The sequence below is a fragment of the Takifugu flavidus genome, chromosome 7 (genome assembly GCF_003711565.1).
Source record: "Takifugu flavidus isolate HTHZ2018 chromosome 7, ASM371156v2, whole genome shotgun sequence".
Lineage (NCBI taxonomy): Eukaryota > Metazoa > Chordata > Actinopteri > Tetraodontiformes > Tetraodontidae > Takifugu > Takifugu flavidus.
The window spans coordinates 3,060,223-3,078,898 of NC_079526.1; the positions used below are offsets into that span (position 1 = coordinate 3,060,223).

The 18,676-nt window shown below is 44.2% G+C and overlaps 2 protein-coding genes and 1 long non-coding RNA gene across 5 annotated transcripts; 1 reads left to right on the plus strand and 2 right to left on the minus strand.

Annotated features, from left to right (window-relative positions):
• Nucleotides 1–174: 174 nt before the first annotated feature.
• zbtb11 (zinc finger and BTB domain containing 11) lies at nt 175–6,390 on the minus strand. Its single transcript, XM_057038017.1, has 10 exons — nt 5,872–6,390; nt 5,180–5,412; nt 4,848–5,079; nt 3,426–4,432; nt 2,906–3,211; nt 2,402–2,816; nt 2,141–2,258; nt 1,865–2,023; nt 1,001–1,176; nt 175–919 (listed from the first exon to the last, which is right to left on the minus strand). Exons 1-10 carry the CDS (start codon nt 6,182–6,184, stop codon nt 390–392), a joined length of 3,489 nt encoding a protein of 1,162 aa, XP_056893997.1. The 5' UTR covers nt 6,185–6,390; the 3' UTR covers nt 175–389.
• A 737-nt stretch (nt 6,391–7,127) lies between these two features.
• On the plus strand, nt 7,128–17,986 carry LOC130528530 (uncharacterized). Of its 3 annotated transcripts, none has more exons than XR_008951322.1 (3): nt 7,128–7,445; nt 10,434–10,533; nt 17,446–17,986. It is a non-coding gene; the product is annotated as an uncharacterized LOC130528530 (long non-coding RNA). The 3 variants fall into 3 exon arrangements; XR_008951321.1 differs by lacking the exon at nt 7,128–7,445 and having other exon boundaries at nt 9,493–10,533; nt 17,446–17,517; nt 17,609–17,986; XR_008951320.1 differs by lacking the exon at nt 7,128–7,445 and having other exon boundaries at nt 9,493–10,533.
• On the minus strand, nt 13,497–17,099 carry dpt (dermatopontin). Its single transcript, XM_057038020.1, has 4 exons — nt 16,743–17,099; nt 14,414–14,539; nt 14,223–14,330; nt 13,497–14,124 (listed from the first exon to the last, which is right to left on the minus strand). Exons 1-4 carry the CDS (start codon nt 17,015–17,017, stop codon nt 14,058–14,060), a joined length of 576 nt encoding a protein of 191 aa, XP_056894000.1. The 5' UTR covers nt 17,018–17,099; the 3' UTR covers nt 13,497–14,057.
• Nucleotides 17,987–18,676: the final 690 nt, after the last annotated feature.

The following is an 18,676-nucleotide window of genomic DNA, read 5'->3' on the forward strand; positions in this document are numbered from 1 at the left end:
GTGAACTCATTTTAACTACAAACCCCAAATCTCAACCACATCTGAGCTTCAGTCAAGTCAAATATATTATAAAATCGGTGGATGTATATAGTTTTTTTTTTGAGTGATATTTTAATTACTCACCCTTGACCACCAGGGGGCGCACAAGCATCGGTAGAAGTCAATCACCAAACGTCTGCAGCGATTCCTTTATTATTCAAAACCTTTGTGTAACCCAGGTTATCCACTTATTTATGTACACAATAAACACGCCACTCGCCAAAATTAACTTATGTACATTACAAAATGAACATTTGCCAAAAAATAGTTAGCTGCTAATAACTTTGAGTTACAATTTTTACAGAGGGTTTGAACAAACATGGATGGTTTTGTGGTGAAGGGAGGAACGGTCACTCCACTTCTGCCACGTGAGCGACCTCCACCTCCATGGTCTGAATCAGGTCAGGGGCCCCTTCCGGTTTGGTCTCCGTCAGGGCGTGCTGGGCCAAAACATAGTTCACCACCTGCATGATTCCCTGATCCGAGAGAGTTGCCATGGAGCCTTCTGCTGCCTGCACGGCCTCCATGGTCTCCACCGTCTCCTCGGTGATCAACACCGTCTCGATCTCTTCTGCGGGTTGGTGCTGGGCTGGTCGCAGCTCTGGGGGCAGATCGGACGCCAGAATACTGACGGCGTGCTCCACCTGCGTGCCCTGGTTGTGAAACTGGAGGGTGTCTTTCTCCAGCATGATCTTTCCGGGCAGATTGTCCACGTGGTACTTGGCCATGTGTTTCCGCAGGGTGCGCGCGTCGATATGGGCCTCCTGGCACAGGGGGCACACGTACGGTCGCTCGCCTGTGTGCGTGCGGACGTGGCGTTTGAGAGAGCGGGCGTCAGCCCAGGCGACGCCACAGGTGAGACACTCGAATGGTTTCACTCCTGCAAACATAAATAAGTAAATAAATAGATAGATAAATCATAAGCAGCTTTCAGTTACTCATGTCAGGCCCAGAGTCTCACCCTGGTGGTTGTTGACGTGGCGTCTGTATTCCCGGAGCTGAGTGAACTTCCTCCCACACTGCTCGCACTCCCTCACCAGGTTCTGTTTGACCCGGCCCTTCTTCCCGTGAGTGGCTTTCTTTACATGTCTCCTGAACAGAGCCTTTTCATAAAACTCCTTTCCACACACGTTACACCTGCAAGAACATACGTGATCAATACGCAGATTCCAGAGCAGGGATCAGTCCCAAGTCTGCTAACAGGTGCTCCTTCTCCTTTATGAATGTACGGTTCTGGTTTCATACGATTCCCGACTATAAAACAGCATTAAAATGAGCCTGAGTGTATCACATTTCTGAGCGAGCTACATCTTGAGGCTAAACTATCACCAGGGCGATATCTTATCAAGCTTCTCGAGTCAGGAATTTAAATACACATATTTAAGGCAGTAGCTCGGTCTGTGGCTGAGAAGCGGAGGGTTGTCGGTTCAAGCCCCGGTGCGGACAAAATTTAGGAGGCGTTCTGGTAGTAGGGAGAAGTGCCAGAACACCTTCAGAGCACAGCTGAGGTACCCTTAAACAGTTTATTCAACCTTTAAATTGCTGACAAGGGGGTGAAACAGGGGTACGCTGCCTTCACCCATATACAGCTGTACATACAAATAAACCAGTAAGAGTAACAAGGAACCAGTATGAGATTAACTGGTGGTATTTCCTGAATGTTATCCTAAAGTACAGTTGTGTAATTAATCACAGTAAATCCTCTCTCGTAACAGCTCAACATAAATGAGAAGCCTGTTTAATAATTCCAGCCACATAATAATGTAACACAATCAGCAATCGTGAGTGTGGGTTTGGATCATGCGGCTCAGACTTCAGGACTTACTTAAAGGGCTCCGCGACGCTGTGCGACTTCACGTGCGAGTACCAGTCCTTCTTCCAGCTGTAGCACTTCCCGCACACCTGACACTGGAAAGGCTTCAGACCGATGTGCTTGTTCATGTGCTGCTGCAGATCTTTTGCCTCATAGAATCTCTTGTCACAGCTGAGGCGGGAAGACAGGACGGCACTTTAATAGATGAGCTCAGTGACTGGCTCAGAGATGATGATGATGATGATGATGATGATGATGCTGCTCGATCCGATGGAAAGTGTTACTCACTGAACGCAGGCGAAGGCGCGCCCGGTAGGTTTGGGCTGGTGCTTCTTCAGGTGTTTGCTCAAGGCCGAGGCTCGGTGAAAAGTCGCTCCGCACGTGTTGCACAGGTACTTTGATTCGCCTGTTATATCCAAGCAGGGAAACAGCAAAAGAGTTTCAACTCAAGACTCAAACCGCAACCGGGAATGTTTGAATTCCTCTTCATTACTGCAATAACAACACGGTTTGCTACTGAGGGATAAAGAACGTGGACAGCAGGCTGACCTGTGTGGAGGCTGGTGTGCTCCTCCATGCCCCTCTTGCTTACAAATAACTTCTTGCAGTATTCACACTGGAACTGCTTGGTGAGCCCGTGCAGCGTGCGGTGCACGCTCAGGCTGTGCTTGTTGGTGAACGACTTGCCGCACACCTTACAGGAGTGAGGCCGCACCCCGGTGTGGTTCAGCATGTGGATCCGGAGGGAGTACAGCTTGGGCAAGGTCTTGCCGCAGATGTCGCAGACGAATTCTCTCTTGGTGTGGGGCGACTGGGCCTTATCCTCCAGCTCGCCCTCGCCCTTCCCCTCCGAAGGGGGTTCTGGCGGGGCTTTGCCGAGCGCCGCGCGGTGGCTGCTCTGCTGCTTGTGTCGGGCCAGGTGAGGGCGGAGCGAGGCCGCATACTGGAATTCCTTATGACACAGCTACAGTAAAGACACAGAAGAGTGGTCAGTGGGGTTTTTACCCCCCCCCCCACAGCAATAATGAACAAAACATGCTGGTTGAAGCTTACGTTGCACTTGTAACCGCGAGATTTCTCGTGCTTGAGCGTGTGCATGATGAGGGAGTATCTCCTTTCGAAGGACATGCCGCAGTCAGGACAGGTGTGCTCGCCGGTGACGGCGCCCTCCCCCCGGCTCTTCTTTGCGGCTGCAGCCTCAGAGTCCGCATCAGTTTTGACCTCTTCCACCGCCTTGCCGTCCACCGAGTGAGCCTCTGGGTCTCCCTCTGGGGGTGCCCCCGTCTCAGACTGTCCTGCGCCCGGACTCTGAACTGGATGCTTCGGTGGTCTTCCCCTCTTGCCCGGTCTCGGAGCAGCCTAAAACCAGATTCTTGTTTAATGTATCTATCTGTGATTACCTTAAGTTTAAACATTGAACAACAGTTTGGAAGATTACAAGAATAAAAGTCTGACAGATGACTGCTGTTATCATTTGTGAGGAACAAACCTTCATTTTAAACCCTGAAAGTGTGTTATGAGACAGCCGTGAGCAGTCTAAATGTAGTTTGGCCGTGCTGGGGTGACAGCATACCTTTGGAGTGACGGCACGTGGAGGAGTTGCGCCCTTCTCCTCCTCTTCCTCCTCAAGCCCCATATGGAGACGAGCATAACCGCCCTCGGCAATGGATCGCTGCCTCAGTCGCCTCCTGTTCAGGTCATCTGAAAGGCTCTCCTGCTGGTCTCCTTGGCTCTCGTCAGCAGATGGGACCTCTTCCTCCACGGGCGCAGGTTCCAGCTCCACATCCTTTTTCACTTTAGCCGGACGACCCCGTTTACGCTTCTGAGGTTTAGGTGCCGACTCGGCATCCTCCAGAGGCGCGGCCGTTCCGGGCGCTGCGGCAGACTCCAGGTTGGCGGCCTCTGACGGAGCCTTTTCTGGGTCCACGTGAATGACAAAAGCTGCTGTTTCGGCGGCTGGGGGCTGCTCCATGGCCAGGCAGGCTGAGACCATGGCCAGAGACTCGCTGGCTCCGGCCTGACCGCTGTGGGTGACCACGGTCATCGTCTCCGCCTCCATTCCCTCAGTGCCGCCTGTGATGAGTGTCACCGTCTCTCCCGGCTGAACCTCGGCGCCTTGAGTCACCAGGGTAACCGTGTCATTTTGCACAGCCTTCCCATGATGCTCTTCGTCCCCGGCAACGGCTTCAGCAACAACCGGTGCGGCCACGATCATCTGCTGCTGGATGTAGGCCCCTTCTGGAGTCTCCACAAACGCCAACTGCTCCCCAGCTACAGCTACTCTGCCCTGGGTCACCACTGCCTGGCCATCATCCTGCAGCGTGACCACGTAGGCCTCGGGTATCGAGTCTTCTACAGGAGCCTGCTGACCCGATACAACGGTGTGCACGTCTCCTTTTTGATACACCTTGATTTTCTTCTCTTCCACCTGTTTATGGACGTGCTCGCATATCTGCAATACTTCCGTCATCAGCAGATGTCTTGCCAGGTTGGCAATATCTGCCATTATACAGAAATTGAATGTGAGCGTGGAGGTGTAGGCAAAATCGAGCAGAGGGAGGAAGCTGGCTTTGGAGAAACCTGCAGGAAGAAAAACATTCTATAAGTCTTCTGTTGAGGCAGGAAAACATTATTTAATAAAAAGCCACTGAACCCAGAAGCCCAGAAGACCACACTTGAGATAGACAGATAAAGTCAGTCACCTTTTACGTTACTTAAAGTTGATTTTATATCGTTAAGAGTATCTACAGATCTAATATTAAAGTTCTATATTATCATCTAGTATTATATGAAGAAGAAACTCCAACTACAGGTTTTCTGAAAATGCACTAAGGTACTGAACTTAAACTTTATTTTAAAGACTTTTACAGACCTTTATTCTTATGGCCATTGTAATACCTCCATATTTTGCTAATTTTTCCATTTTTAAGGTGTCTTGTTGTCAGAATGATGTGGAAATGAGTAGTACTGCAAATAGGACAAAATGGAGTCTCACCAGAGAGGTCCACCACAGCCTCATGGGTGGAAGCAGCACCCCTTTCAAAAAAGAGTTCATGGAAATATTCACTGCACGCCGCCAGAATGGCTTTGTGTGCACGAAACTCGTCTCCTTCAATTAAGAGAGTGATGTCACAAAACTGATTACTGAGGCGTTGGCGGTTGAGCTTTTCCAACATAGTCTGGCTGTGTTTGGGCAGGAACTGATTCACCTCGCCCTTGCTGTCCACCTAAAGAGGAAATACAATCAAAGATTAGTAAAGATTTACTGCAAAGGGCACAAAAGGGCATCTCTGTAATCATAACATCTTTGAACATTTCAGAACGTACAAAGACCAACTCATGTTTGGTGGCTGTTTTGGAACCCTTTATTATTGGCTGAGGTGACGAGTCAGCTGAGAATAAGAAATCCGCCCCCTCCTCTTCCTCGTTTTCATCACTCGCGCCCTCTTTGCTTCGGTCTGATCGAGAGGTGACCCGGAATCCCGAAATATCATCCGCACTCCGTTTGCTCTGGCACTGAGCACAAGCTTTGACGTGGTCTTTGACCTGCTTCAAAACACCTGGGATGTCAAATAAAACAGCAAAATTAGGAGGTAAGTCAAAGATGCAGAATTATACATATTAGGAGCTCTGTCAATGTCAACAATTTCCTACTTAGTAAAAAGGGTAACAGAAAATACACCAAGAATACGCTTAGACAATTCTGACATTATTGTATACATGATATTATTTAAAAACGAGATACTTTAATTTAAAAAAATTCTCATAATTAAGATTTTTTTTATTTCACGATTGACAACCATGCTTTTTTAAATTATTATGGCTGCTCTTGAAGCATAATTTTCGTTTTTGCGGTAAAACAAATAAGGAATGTTTGTTCTGTATCAGTTTAACTCGCCACTAGAGGGAGACATAATTACACCTACAGCTGAAGCTTTATTTCAATTTGTGCCTCCCCTATTTGCGTGCCAAACTCAACTACTTACAAATGCTTTCAATTTTCAATTAATACAGATTACCTCTCCACCAGTACTTGTGCGAAATTGCCTCCCACGTAAGTTGTTGATTGAGGTGCTCCCCTCTCTCTTTCATAACGTGCGCCTCGTCGATAAGTTCCTTCCTCCGGCTGTCCTGCAACACCACCTCCAGCTCCGTGAAAGCATTCTGGCCTTTCAGTCGACGTTGATAATACAAAACACCGTTTCGCACAACATAGCAGGCCGCTGCTTTGCGTATTTTCCTTTTGGTATTATTAGACGTCCCCGGTGCGTATGGCTCTCGATCATCAGTCAAATAGCGTATGATGGCCAAGTAGCTTTCTTCAGACGACATGTCTCTGTCCTCTTCACGGTATCCACGTTGAATTGTGATTTAATATAGAATCGAATGCGACCTAAATTTATTGATGCGATTTTTTAAAAACTACCTCAGGAATAAGAATTCCCCAATACAAACGTTATAAGAACATTTTTAATTGTTTGTCCAAGTGGAACTGCAGTATCCGTCAGACTTGCTAGAACAGACAAAATGGCTGCTGCACAACCGGAAACAGCGTAATCAAAAGCGGATGCGCGTCCTTTGCACAAGCTACCACAAGAGGGCACTTGTGGACTTATTAATACCCCTGCTGTTGAACTTTAATGTTACGTAACGCTTTCTTTTGTATAGCAACAACACATATTATTGTTTTTGAAGGAAGCCAACGATACAGTTTGATGCCTAGTTTCATATTATCGGTTTTTAATATATGTTGACCATTTATTCCTCTAAAAGCAGTACTACACACTGAAATAAAGCTCCATCTTGTTAAGGGGCACTAGCTGCCATTAATCACAGCAGACAGCTACATATGATGACAGTGTAATTTATCCGGTTACTACATTATTTATGATTGGCCTGCATATTAAAATGAACACTGCAGTCTTTGAAATGTTTGAGCATCCTACCCATGCACATTTATGAAGGGCAAAGGTGTAAATATGGTTCATTTAGGATCTCAAAACAAAGGTATTTTTTATCTTCTGAAAACCAGCATCTTTAATGTCTTTCTGCCTGCCTGCCTGCCTGCCTGCCTGTCTGTCTGTCTGTCTGTCCATCCATCCATCTATCTGTCTATCTAATGCTATAACCACTGGCACTGATGTGACACTGCATGTTTTACATTTCTATTTTTTATTTCTTGAGTTTGTTTTTTTGCTCTTTCTGAAGTTTCTCTTGCTCACCCACATGTCACATACCAACCCTGACATCAAACACTGGTCAGTAATGTGTGTCAGCACCGCATTCCACACTGTCTGGGATGATATGCTGAATCTGGTACTACTGGTAGGACAAGTACAAAGTCTTCTGTGGTCTCCACAAGCATATAGCTGCAGACACAAACATGCCATTTCCTCCTTTCTCTGTTCAGATGGACTGTGTGTTTACTGTCAACTCTCACTCAATAAAACTCTCACTGCTGCATGCAAAGTATGTGTTGGACTGCTAGTTTATCTGGTTTCCCTTTTTTGTCTTGTTTAACTGCCTGTAGATGCCAGATCTAATGTTTGTTTTTTTCCTCTTTTGCTGTCGACAGGCACCTCACCATGTGCAGGTGAGTCCTTACACAAACACTTGTTTGTGTAAGAGAGGGTTTTTTTTGCTTCCAGGCTTCAGGTTAGTTATCATAGACATTTGAATGCGATAGCTAACCGTTGGTACTCTCACAATCAGACTCAGCACAACTCATGCCCGTTCTGAACATCATGCTGCAGCTTCCTTGCACTTATTGCCACTTCCTCATCATTGACTTCCTACTCTTTGTGTGCACTCCATTGGGTTTTTAAGCCTCTTGCTTCAAAGACAAAAGGCATTCATGAGTCACAACAGGAAGGCTGGCACATGCGTCAGACTGATTAAAAAGAAAAGGTCGAGCGCAACAACAAATGAAACGTGACTCTCAGCATCTGCATGTGTTTTGTTTTTTAAAATAAGCGCTTATGCAGCATTTCTATTGTTTTTTTATAACGTTTGGTTAATCTTGTGGTGGCTTTGTGGCACAGCTGGAATTAACTTTCTGTCACTGCTTTTTCTAAAACCTTCCGCTCAGTGTGATAAATGTCTCGATTTGTGTGTTCAAGCTATCATCTTTCTCATCCGGTATGTAGGGTTTATATGATCTCTTACACCTCTTCACTCAGTCCTCACTTAAGTCTCTTTGCTTTTTGGCATCACCACTGTCACTTGTCGAATTCATATATTCTTGCATCATCTGTTAAATATATTTACTATCATGTGACATCTAGGAAAAGCAGGGACAGGGTTCACCTTAACCATAACCTTCAGATTATGGATGAGTTCCCCTACTACCCACACGGTTAACCATTTGACATTTGGTTTTATGCTTGGTGCTGAGTATTTTTGCCACCAAGCTGAAGCAGGCTATTGTTGACTGTCCACAAGTACAAAGACATCAAATACCATTAGAGGCCAAGATTTGACCTTCATGTAAAGTGAGTTTTTTCAATCGGAAGAAAATGCCATTTAAAAGTTATTATTTGTCCCGATTTACCGTGTGAAACTGAAACGATTAGAAATAATGTCATTGTGGTTTCTCGGCTTCCATCTCCGAGGCGTTCATGTGCTGAAGACACGGCGTTAAGATGTTCAGGAGCCTGAACCACCACGAATGCTGCAGTGTTTAAATGGCTTTTTTACCCCTGTGTTATTAAAGAAACACCCCCCGAGAGTCCAGATATGCTAAACATCGAATTTCCATGTATTTCCATGGTCCTTGTTTTATTGTTTGCTGTTATTTATTTTCAAATCAAATTTATTTTCTCCCCTGTGAAGCTTTTAAGGTGGCTCTCAGTCAAAAATAAATATTTAAAGTTCCTTTTCTTTGCATCCCAGAGTTCAGACACATCATTTCAATACAATTTGAACATCTCTCACCCTTCACTGGGCTTCAGGGGCTGCTTTTCCTGCCTTCGTGCTAAACTAACTCAATTACTTCTAAATACTACAGACTGCAAAGTGCTACTACTTGCAAGCAAAACTGTAAAGGATGCTTAAAGCAGCACCTAAACGAGTTAAACTGATTTATATGTTCCAAACGGATCTTATTTTCTATGAAATCCTGAGTAGATTGCTAAACCAGATATGAAACCTTTCAGGACTACTTCTGTAATCTACTCTCCTGCCGTTCGTGGGCCCAAAGTGGACTTTAAAGGTAACCAGAAGAATCTTGTGTCTGACCCAGACTCCAGAGCGAGATAAAGCACAAACGCAGCTGGGGGAACAGAGCGAGCGGAGACAGCCTTATCTTTCATTGTCCTGTTCCCGCTGCGTCCAAGGCCAGACAGTAATAGAACGGCTCTTCCCATACTGGAGTACTTTTCCATTACACACAGGCTGAGGAGAGTCTGTGTAGTACAGTACAGTACAGTATATATGAGTGCAGCTTCCTTTCAGACATAAATAACAAAGGACGTCATTTAATATTTCCCTGTGTCTTTATCGCCTGTGTATAGAGAAACGTCAGATCATCTGAGATGAGAGTTACCTTCCACAATCTTTTACATTCTCTCTCCTCTCTCTCATGTAATACTGCTGATTTTTCCATCTCTTCCATCTTCCGTTGCCCTGACCTTTGTGGGCCCGTCAAAGTTTGTTCCTCCCACTCGTCCCCATCACCTGTCAATGTCATGCACACGGATCGATCGGACCATTCAGAGCGTAAATGAATCTCAGTCACCTGTCGTCAACGGCAGACCGGGCAGAAGCCGAAGGAGACACATTGTCGCTGCTTTAATACATCATCCTGCACTTTATAACACCTCTGACCTTCATCTGCGATTACACCTTTCATGACGGTCAAAATCCTGATTTTGGGGGCCAGAACTCATAGCGCAGTCCTATTACATCACACCTTCAAACAGACGTGACCTTGAATTTTGTTGACCGTTGTCATGTAATCAATGCTGCATTACAGAAAAAACTGCTTTTTATAGTTACCTTATTCTTGTCGACAAAGTGACCATCAAAATGTAGTTAAGTGACCTCTGATCGAAGCCTAAATAAGAAATGTCCATTTCAGAGTCTCGCTGTGGGGAGAAACACTTGAAACCTGACTGCACCATACGTGGGTTGTTAATACAGCTTCGATATGCAGAATCATAAAACCACGTTAAAATTACGTAAAGAGAATAATCATAAAGTTTTCAGCAAATCCCAACATCAAGGATGTCATTTCAAATCCTCAAATTTTGAGATTTTTTGTGATATTTTCTCCACCGTGAGAACCTGTGAACCTGTGCACACCGGGTCTCCGTCAGGTTTGACACAACTAAGACACGAGCACGTGCTTGGTGGTGTGAGCCGAGGCCTGTTTTTGTAACACAGTGTTGTTAGACTCCTGCACTTTCCCTGCCCGGGCCTCTGGCCAACAGTCCAATTAATGCTCTATCAAGCCTCAGTGCGTCTTTTACACTCACAAGCTTGACCTTTCACATACGGGCGATGCTACAAAACAAGAGGATCAGCACCCACACCCCTTTTAAAGCAAACACTCTGTCTGACGCTCCTTTTGTTTCGTTTCCAGGCTTCCATGAAATCAGCCACAAAGCCAATAAAGCTAACGAGGGAGGAAAAACTTGTTATTGGAAATACTGCGATGCAAGATTTCCCGCTCAGATGTTAAGGTGATTAATTCATCCATTCAGCTCAGGCCATCACAGGCTGCAAAACTGATTCTGTTTCAAGGCAAGAGTCACTGGTAAAGAATCCAAAAGCAATAAGGACACAGTTGTGTGGATGATCACTGTGAGCGGAACCAGTAGGGAACCAGTAGGTCACTCAGCTCAACTTACACCTCATGTTCTCACAATGCTGCGACCGCCAAATCAAATCCCAAACTTTCCGCTCTACATACCCGGAGGGGAAAAGGTGGGTTAGCTGTTGTTCCTCTTGTTTAATCAAAAGTAGCTCCTATTATCTGTCATCATTATTTGGTTTTCCCATGACAAGCGTAAGTTGACCGTGTAAACAACTGTAAACAAACTGCATAAAGCAGAGCTCCCCCTGAGCACTCGATGCAAAGGCTCTTTCCCACCAGCCACGGCTACACCCGTCATCTTACGGTTCACATTTATTCCCACACACGTGCTCGTCTCAAAAATCATCCGCATTCTTCTCCTCAAGTTTTGCCTCAAATTAAAGTTTGGAGTTTGTTTTAATACCGTGATGAAATCCCGATTGGTGAGCCGTAAAATATCAGTGAGACTGAGTTGTGTTTGCCCGAGCTTCCACTGCTCCATTCGTTGTCCAACATGAAACAAGGCAGCTGTTTTCATCCTCGAGTGAGAGCAGTGAAAGGGGCCAGAGGCTCCCTAAAATAAACAGGCCATCTGTGCAGCCCCAGGGATGGGTCAGGGTCTCGCTCCATGGTGCTCACTCACTAGGCTCTCACTGCTCGTATCCAAACACAGCGGCTCTCCTCTCCGCTGGATGAGAACGTTTTGAATTGAATTAAAAACAGCGTGATGGAAAATGACCAGCCGTAAAGTTTGATAAATCCCTGGAGCCACTGGGATGACTTCTCATTCCATGGCAGGTGATGTTTGGATACACAGTCATTTAATGGAAGAGCACAAGTAAACATCACTGCCAATAATAACTGGAAACACGTGATGGGAGGCCTTACTTACACTCTGTCCACTACCTGTAATAATCCTGTTTTTTTGGCAGCACCCATCCACAACCTCCTTATACGTTGAGTCACTATTTACATTATTATTTTTATTTTCCATAATGCACATAATCATGAAGATTCAAAGGTTTGTATCAGCCACGTACAAAGTATAACAACTGACAGGATGCCGAGAAGTGCACAAAGCCGAATGCTAACATAGCATAGCACGCATCATTTTCAAAAACAAATATTTGTGATTACCAACATCAAACAGATATGACGCGGGTGTTTTTTGCAGTGTGCCTAAGCAATGCCTCTAAATAACATCTGTCACGTTCAACAGCATTTCTCACTGAACACTTAATACTAGTCAAGTCAGCCAACACGGTGTAGCTGTGGCGGCCATGTGTTAACCAGAGTAGACACTACAAGAATGTCACTTAGTGGCCAAAACTATTGTCAGAACATTTTGAAACAATCAGGTCTGGAATTTTGCTCACGTGAAAGTATACAGATCCAGTTTGTGATAGTAGTCCACACGTGGCATGTGGTCGTATACACAGTAACAGCAGACAGACAGGAGTCGGACACGCTCCATAATATGGATTCTGTCAGTTAAGGACTCTCTTTGCATCAAATGACGTAATCTTCCATCATGAACAGCATAATGAAAATCAGAACCTACTGAACTATAAACCACTGACACCAAACTTCTATTTAACCTAATAGAGTTAAACCTAAATGCTGCAGCTAACTAATGACATCACTGTAGCACCTCACATTTCCACATATTTTCACATCATAACAACATTGTTTGAGCTTTTATTGATCTTCAAGAATGTAAAGCTGTTGTGCAGTGTTATGGCAGCATTTTACGGCCGTCGTTTAAACATACATGTAGCTCAAACGTGCACAAAAATGCAAAACTAAAGCCAGCCCAGCCTGCTGTGCTGTTTTACCACAGGGCTAATTCTGGAACATGTCAGATGTTGGACTGTATGTATGTAAATATGCAGTAGAATTGGACACCTGCCCTCTGTATACTCAGGTTATGTATTCTTGTGTCAAAAGTTTGCAGTAGGAGGTATAAACTGCTAATAAAACAGGGTAATATCGCGAACATGTTTTCATAAGGCTGTTGCCATGAATGTAGATATTTAGCTCTTAATTATATGGTGATAAACTCCAGGTCTCATGAGTGATTGCAGTAAGGAGTCTTTTCCAAACTATGTGGTGCCACTCTAATTACAGCCGGTGTGAAGGCTGTTTTGAAAGGATTGTTTTTTATTCAGCTGTAATGAAACACGTTGGAGGGGATTAGGGCTCAGAGCTGGACTCCCTGTGTTTCCCTGCTCAGGCTTCCCGCACAGTCACAGTGAGTCCCTGGGGGCAGGAGGCCTCCGCAGGCGTGTGGCCCGCCACCGTCCCAAGGCTCAGGGGACAGCTGCGTCAGTCTGGCCCTGTGCACCGAGACAGCAGTGGCCATAAACAAACTGTGCTGAAAAGCCACTGGCTCCGTCCACGGATCTTTTCAAGACTGCGCAGTGAGGCGAACGACCTTTGGCCAGCTCCTTTCATTAAGTTTGAATAGACTTTAACCCTTTCTGGGAGAGCTGAGCTGTGAGGAAATGCAGCTTGGCCTGTCCAGATCCAGCAAAATGAGCACAAGGCACTTTATTTTTCCACATGTTGTTACCTTGAATCCACGTATGCAATGGATGTGTTGGTCCAAAACACATTTGTGCTTGAAAGGTTTATAGGAACATTCTTAATGAAGTGGGAAAGTTGGAGGCTGTTTGGCTTTACAGGATGAAAAACTCTCATGAGTTCATGGTCAGAATGACTCACGTTATTGAAAACAAGCCCACCTCACAGTCCAGCTGCTAGCTCTTTCCACAACCACAATTTGCTCCGTTGTCTGTTTTCCACCTGGTCAGATTTGCACAAAGCACAAAGAGTTGGTCTAAGATGAAGTGTAGCGGTAAAAGAAGACTTTAATAAAAGAGGGATATACAGTCAAATGAAAGCAGGTGGGGGCTTTTCTTGGTGCATGCAGAGCTGAGTGTGTTTCAAGTCTTCTAAATTATACACGGTTGTTCAGAGCTTTACTTCCAGGGAATATCAGAATCAGCCCGCAGGATCGGTTATGACTTTAGAAAAAATCCATTTTGTTTGGCTGTAACTTCAGTCTGACCTTGAATAAAAGGACACGGAGATGCAGCGTGTTCCATCACCTCTGTATCAAAGAAGCTCCGTCTTGTTTGGGAAACCTCTTGCAAAGACTTCCTGTTCCTGTCCCTCCCACAGCTATAAGACCCCCCCCCTTCCCGATCCTTTATTGAAATCCACTGCAAGCTCTCAATACTGATGACATTTTGTTAAAACCTCATAAAAACAAGCATATATGACAAGTTTTAGTCACAAATGAAAACACAAATCATCACTATTGCATAATTCCAGGATAATGTTTATATGTGAGAGTAAATGTATTTTAGGAACAAATGTTTATAGATGGGGGGAATAGCTGCCTCTTGACTATAAATTTTGAAATTCACAGTCAAAATCTGTCATTCTGCACAGGGTGTACTTCCACTGTCGGTCTCTGAAAGGGAATACAAAAGATCTGGTAAATGATAATAATGACCATTTTTGTCTGCCAGTAAAATCTGTCCATCTGTCGAGATCTTTTCTTCTACAAACCTCAACACCCCACTGAAGGTGGTCTGAGCCCCACGGATGAAGTAGCCATAACTAGGAACCACCAGCTCCCCCTCCTCTCGGTACTGCTCAGGGACATCAGAGGTCTTCCTGTTAAAAGAAACCAAGTCAGACCTGAGGTTCTTGGGAAGAACAGCAAGAACATTGTGTGAAACTCAAACTTGAGGACGTACATGCAGGAATATGGGCAGCGGCGTTTGTAGAAGCAGCAGTAGAACTGCCATTCCCGGTCAAGGACAGATTCAAAGTACTTGCTTTGCACACCGGCTACCAGACCATTGCGACTGCACGATGAAGTCCTGCGAAGGGAAACAACCACACAGATTTATTACCAGCGTTTATTTATCACCTTGACCAGGATTATCCCACATTCCTGCATTCTTACACAATTTCAGCGGACGGGGTTCACAGTGGGAGGTGGGACTCTTCAGGGGCTCTTAAAACTGTTCTATAAATGCTTCTGTTTCCATAAAGGGGAAATAACATCCTAAACATTTACGATTATATTTAGGGGGAGTATATAGCTTTTCGCCTGATCTCCAAGAGTCTCTGGACAGATCTTCTGCTTTTTTACCCCTAATCTGCGCAAGTGTTCAAGAGAACCATAAATCTCAGGATAAAAGACCATAAGCATGATCACACACATATGCCTCAATGTTAAACTGAGAACATGAATGCTGGTTGCCTAAGAGTGGAGTTTGTTGATGGCCCATACACTTCTCTGTCACCAAAACACACCAGGACCAAGCAGGAGAAGCCGAACAATGGCTGGAAGTTTGTCACGGCAACATGTTGCCATGCACGGGTGTGACTCCCCGTCCTGGCTAGTTTACCTCACACAGATGTCGAAGGGGGGGTATAGGGGTGTGTTAGTGTGATGACAACTAAAGTGAAGACATCCACATGGCAGGAAAAATTCATGGTCTGCTTCTTTGTGTGATCCAAAATTCATGCAGACAGGTGAGGATATAAGCAACACAGATCCTTTCACCAGCCTGTATCTGTAGGAGAGGGTCGGGTGAAGATCTTTATATGAGGCACTGAGAGACAATATTAGAACAAAACTGGAGATCTGCTGTAGAGTTTTGCTTTGTTGCTCTCGGATCTAAAATAAATAATATCTAACCGCTAACATAATCTCAGCCTCAGGCCTGTTGGATTAGAGTCATGCTCAGTGTCTCATATGAAAATAGGCACGGCTGATGTAGAGTCAATCAGACCCAAACGACCTGGTATAAACCCTAGTTTTACAGATTAAGGTGGATGTGTTTGTTTTCTGACTGTCTAATACTGACAAATAATCAAATTACACTTGTGTGCATCCCGTTTTCATGCTTTGTTGTGGTTGCAATGTAGGGATCCATTGGTACGCTTGTTAGAATGAGACATTGAGATCCATCATCTCACCGGCTAAATAATTGCACTGTCAGTGTGTGGAGCAGAACATTCATTTCAGCTGGTCACAGATATTCTCCGGATCATCTTTCATACGTGCTTAGGTCACAATGGATTCTGGACGGCTGCTGTGTGCCGGGTTTGGCAGAAAAAGTGCACAATTTAAAAAGATTTTGAATAAACACAACGATTCTATCCAGGGAAATGAAAATACACATTTTCTTTCTCAAATATTTTCATCACGTACACCATAATCTTCCCAAGTAAATAGATTAATTGTTACATTCAGTTAGTTTCTCCATGAATCCACAAATGTATCAGCGAATCCAGAAAACACCGCGCCATTTGACGACACCATGAGGACATAAATTAGAGTGGCTGGGGAGTTCTACAGTGGCTACACAACGCAACATTAGTATTGGCCCTTTATTGGTTGACATAGTTATGTTAGCTTATCGCCTTCTGTCTTATGCTTGAGATTTAGTTTTGTCTGACAGGAGCTTGTGTAAAGGAAGTAGCAAGTTAGCAACTTTGCTGGTCTGTTGTCTGGTTGCAGCTGTATTATCTTTGGGATCCCCCCCCAATCCCCCTGTAAAATCATGTTTTCCTAATCTCTCAAACAAGCTTCTTGCATTCCCTTGTTGCCTACTAACCGCGATAACCTGCACCCTTGGCCAAATGCATGTGCAGCAGCATTTTTTTGCACTTTGTGTGGATGATTTGAACAATATGGATTGCAGATTTGCACATGACGTCATTGTGCCAACAACCACCCTGTAAGAAATGCCTGATGGGCAACCCATAAGACCAAAGGAACAAAATGAGCAAATCTAAAACAGGCCGCTGGAAACTGCCAAAGACAAGAAATAGTTTACTGAAACATCATCTGCATGTGTGGACTCAATTAGATGTTCTTAAATGACGAACCCTAATGCTAGGATGAACCCTTCTGCTATACTGTAAATATTTAATTTGTTTTTTCCCTGTCATATAAAAGAGGAAATTAAACAGCACGTTGTCAACGAAAATTCGAAGAAAAACTGAATTGCTGCATTCTATCAATTAAATTGTCAACAGTTCAGTAACAGTGTTTGCTGGCACACCTACCATTCCATACCAGCACGGTTGATGTCGTCCCACCAACAGTCAGAGGGCTCCCCCAGACCCTCCGGCGTGGGCTGGCATTCAAATGACCACAAGCGGTCGGATCCATCCTGCTCGCTGTAGTAGCTCCTGGCTGCAACAATGACCTCTCCGTGGGGGCACTGGAAGTTGAAGCCCTGGCGGTAGCCGTTGACCCAGCCCATGTCGTGATGGTCGTGGGACTGAGCTGCCGCAGTCGCCAGCAAAGACAACGCCAACACCACGGGAGCAGGAATCATGCTGAAGAGGAATCGGACCGTCTGCTGAACGTTCACACAGCTGCCTCACTTCAGACTCCTCCAAGACTGTTCAAGTCCAGATGTTTTATACCAGTAGTCATGTGTAATTTCTCTGCTAGCCAGACCAGTCCAAAGGGGGCCGCAGTTGACATTTTAAGGTAGACTCTGAAACACCGCTTTAGAAAGCCTGAGCCCAGTCAAGGGTTTACCTTAAAAGAGCACATTTTACTCTCATGATTAACACATCTGTTTTTGTGACATTCTGAGGATAACAAAAAAATATACAATCACTCCTATTGTTTCACTTATTTGTTATAATGTATGTTGTTATACCTTGATGCCTTTATTATCATCTTAGACGTTAAAAGGTGTACTTTAAATCATACTCAAAAATGCTGTTAGGTAACATTTATTCAAAACATAAACAGGGGGCATCGTCACAAAAGTTGAGTTCTGCTCATGCTGTGAATATTCACCAGACTCCAGTTCTACTGTCAACAGTAAGATTTTTGTTGTTTGGCAAATCACTCACATTTTTAAAATATGACTTTCCTGAGGAGGAGCACTCTTCCATTATTTTATATCCACCAGATTCCTGGATGAACAGATGCAAGAAAAAAATCGATGATCTTCAAACATCAAACAGGTCTGTTTAAAATCAATGAATCCTTTTTCATCCTGGGCCAAACCTTCACTTCTACAGTTGAACATACTTGTTACCAGTCCTCCCAGTCTGTGTGCAAGATGTTCCTTGGAAAACTAGTTTTTTCTTTTCCTTTAAAGTAACTTCAGATTTTTAAGGTTGTTTCCCTGAGCATCTCAATAGCATAATGAAATATTTGGTATAACTGAAATAAATTAAGATACACGGAGAACATTTAATCACCAACTTCATGGCTACGTGAAATAATGAAAACACAAAAAAGTCTACGAGCACTGGCTCCTCTTGATTAAATGTTTATGAACATCCCAGTGATTGAATGATTTATTTAACACTCATGGAACATTCTCCTACATTACAGAACAACACATGTTTAATTCTTACTTATCTATCTTTTGTTCTTGTGTCAAGGTATCAAGGTAATGCTTTGACAACTGTGCAGAGAATGATTTTACACGTTTCTTTTAGTTCTTGTAGCACTGTATCCTTCTTGGAAGTTAAATACGTACAAAAAATGCAAAAAAGATAGAGATTAGTCATCAAGTTGAGACCTGTCCAAGTCCTGAAAAGAGTCTTAAGCCCTGTGTAATAGGGACAGAGGTCAGAGACAGGTCAGAACACAATAAAATGGAAATAAACATTTTCGAGATCTTTTGCTATACATATTATCTTTTTCATGTCTAATTGTATAGGTTACGCAGGAGACTACTGATGTTTTAATAACCTGTACCTGTGAACCTGCAGAATCATGAATCTGTTTTCTTGACTGAAGTAAGAACAGTCCCACACGTTCTCCGGCTCCTGTGAAAAAATGTTCTCAAAAAAGCTGACTGGCAGCCAAGTTAGACTGCAGGATCACGAGTTCATGTTGTTAATGGTGTCTTTAGTTCATGCATACATTAGTTATCATTTAATAAAATGTGTTGGAGTCTATTACTGAGGACTTCCCTGGAGAATAATGATTCCTTTTGATTGTTTAATGGTCCTGACAAGCATGA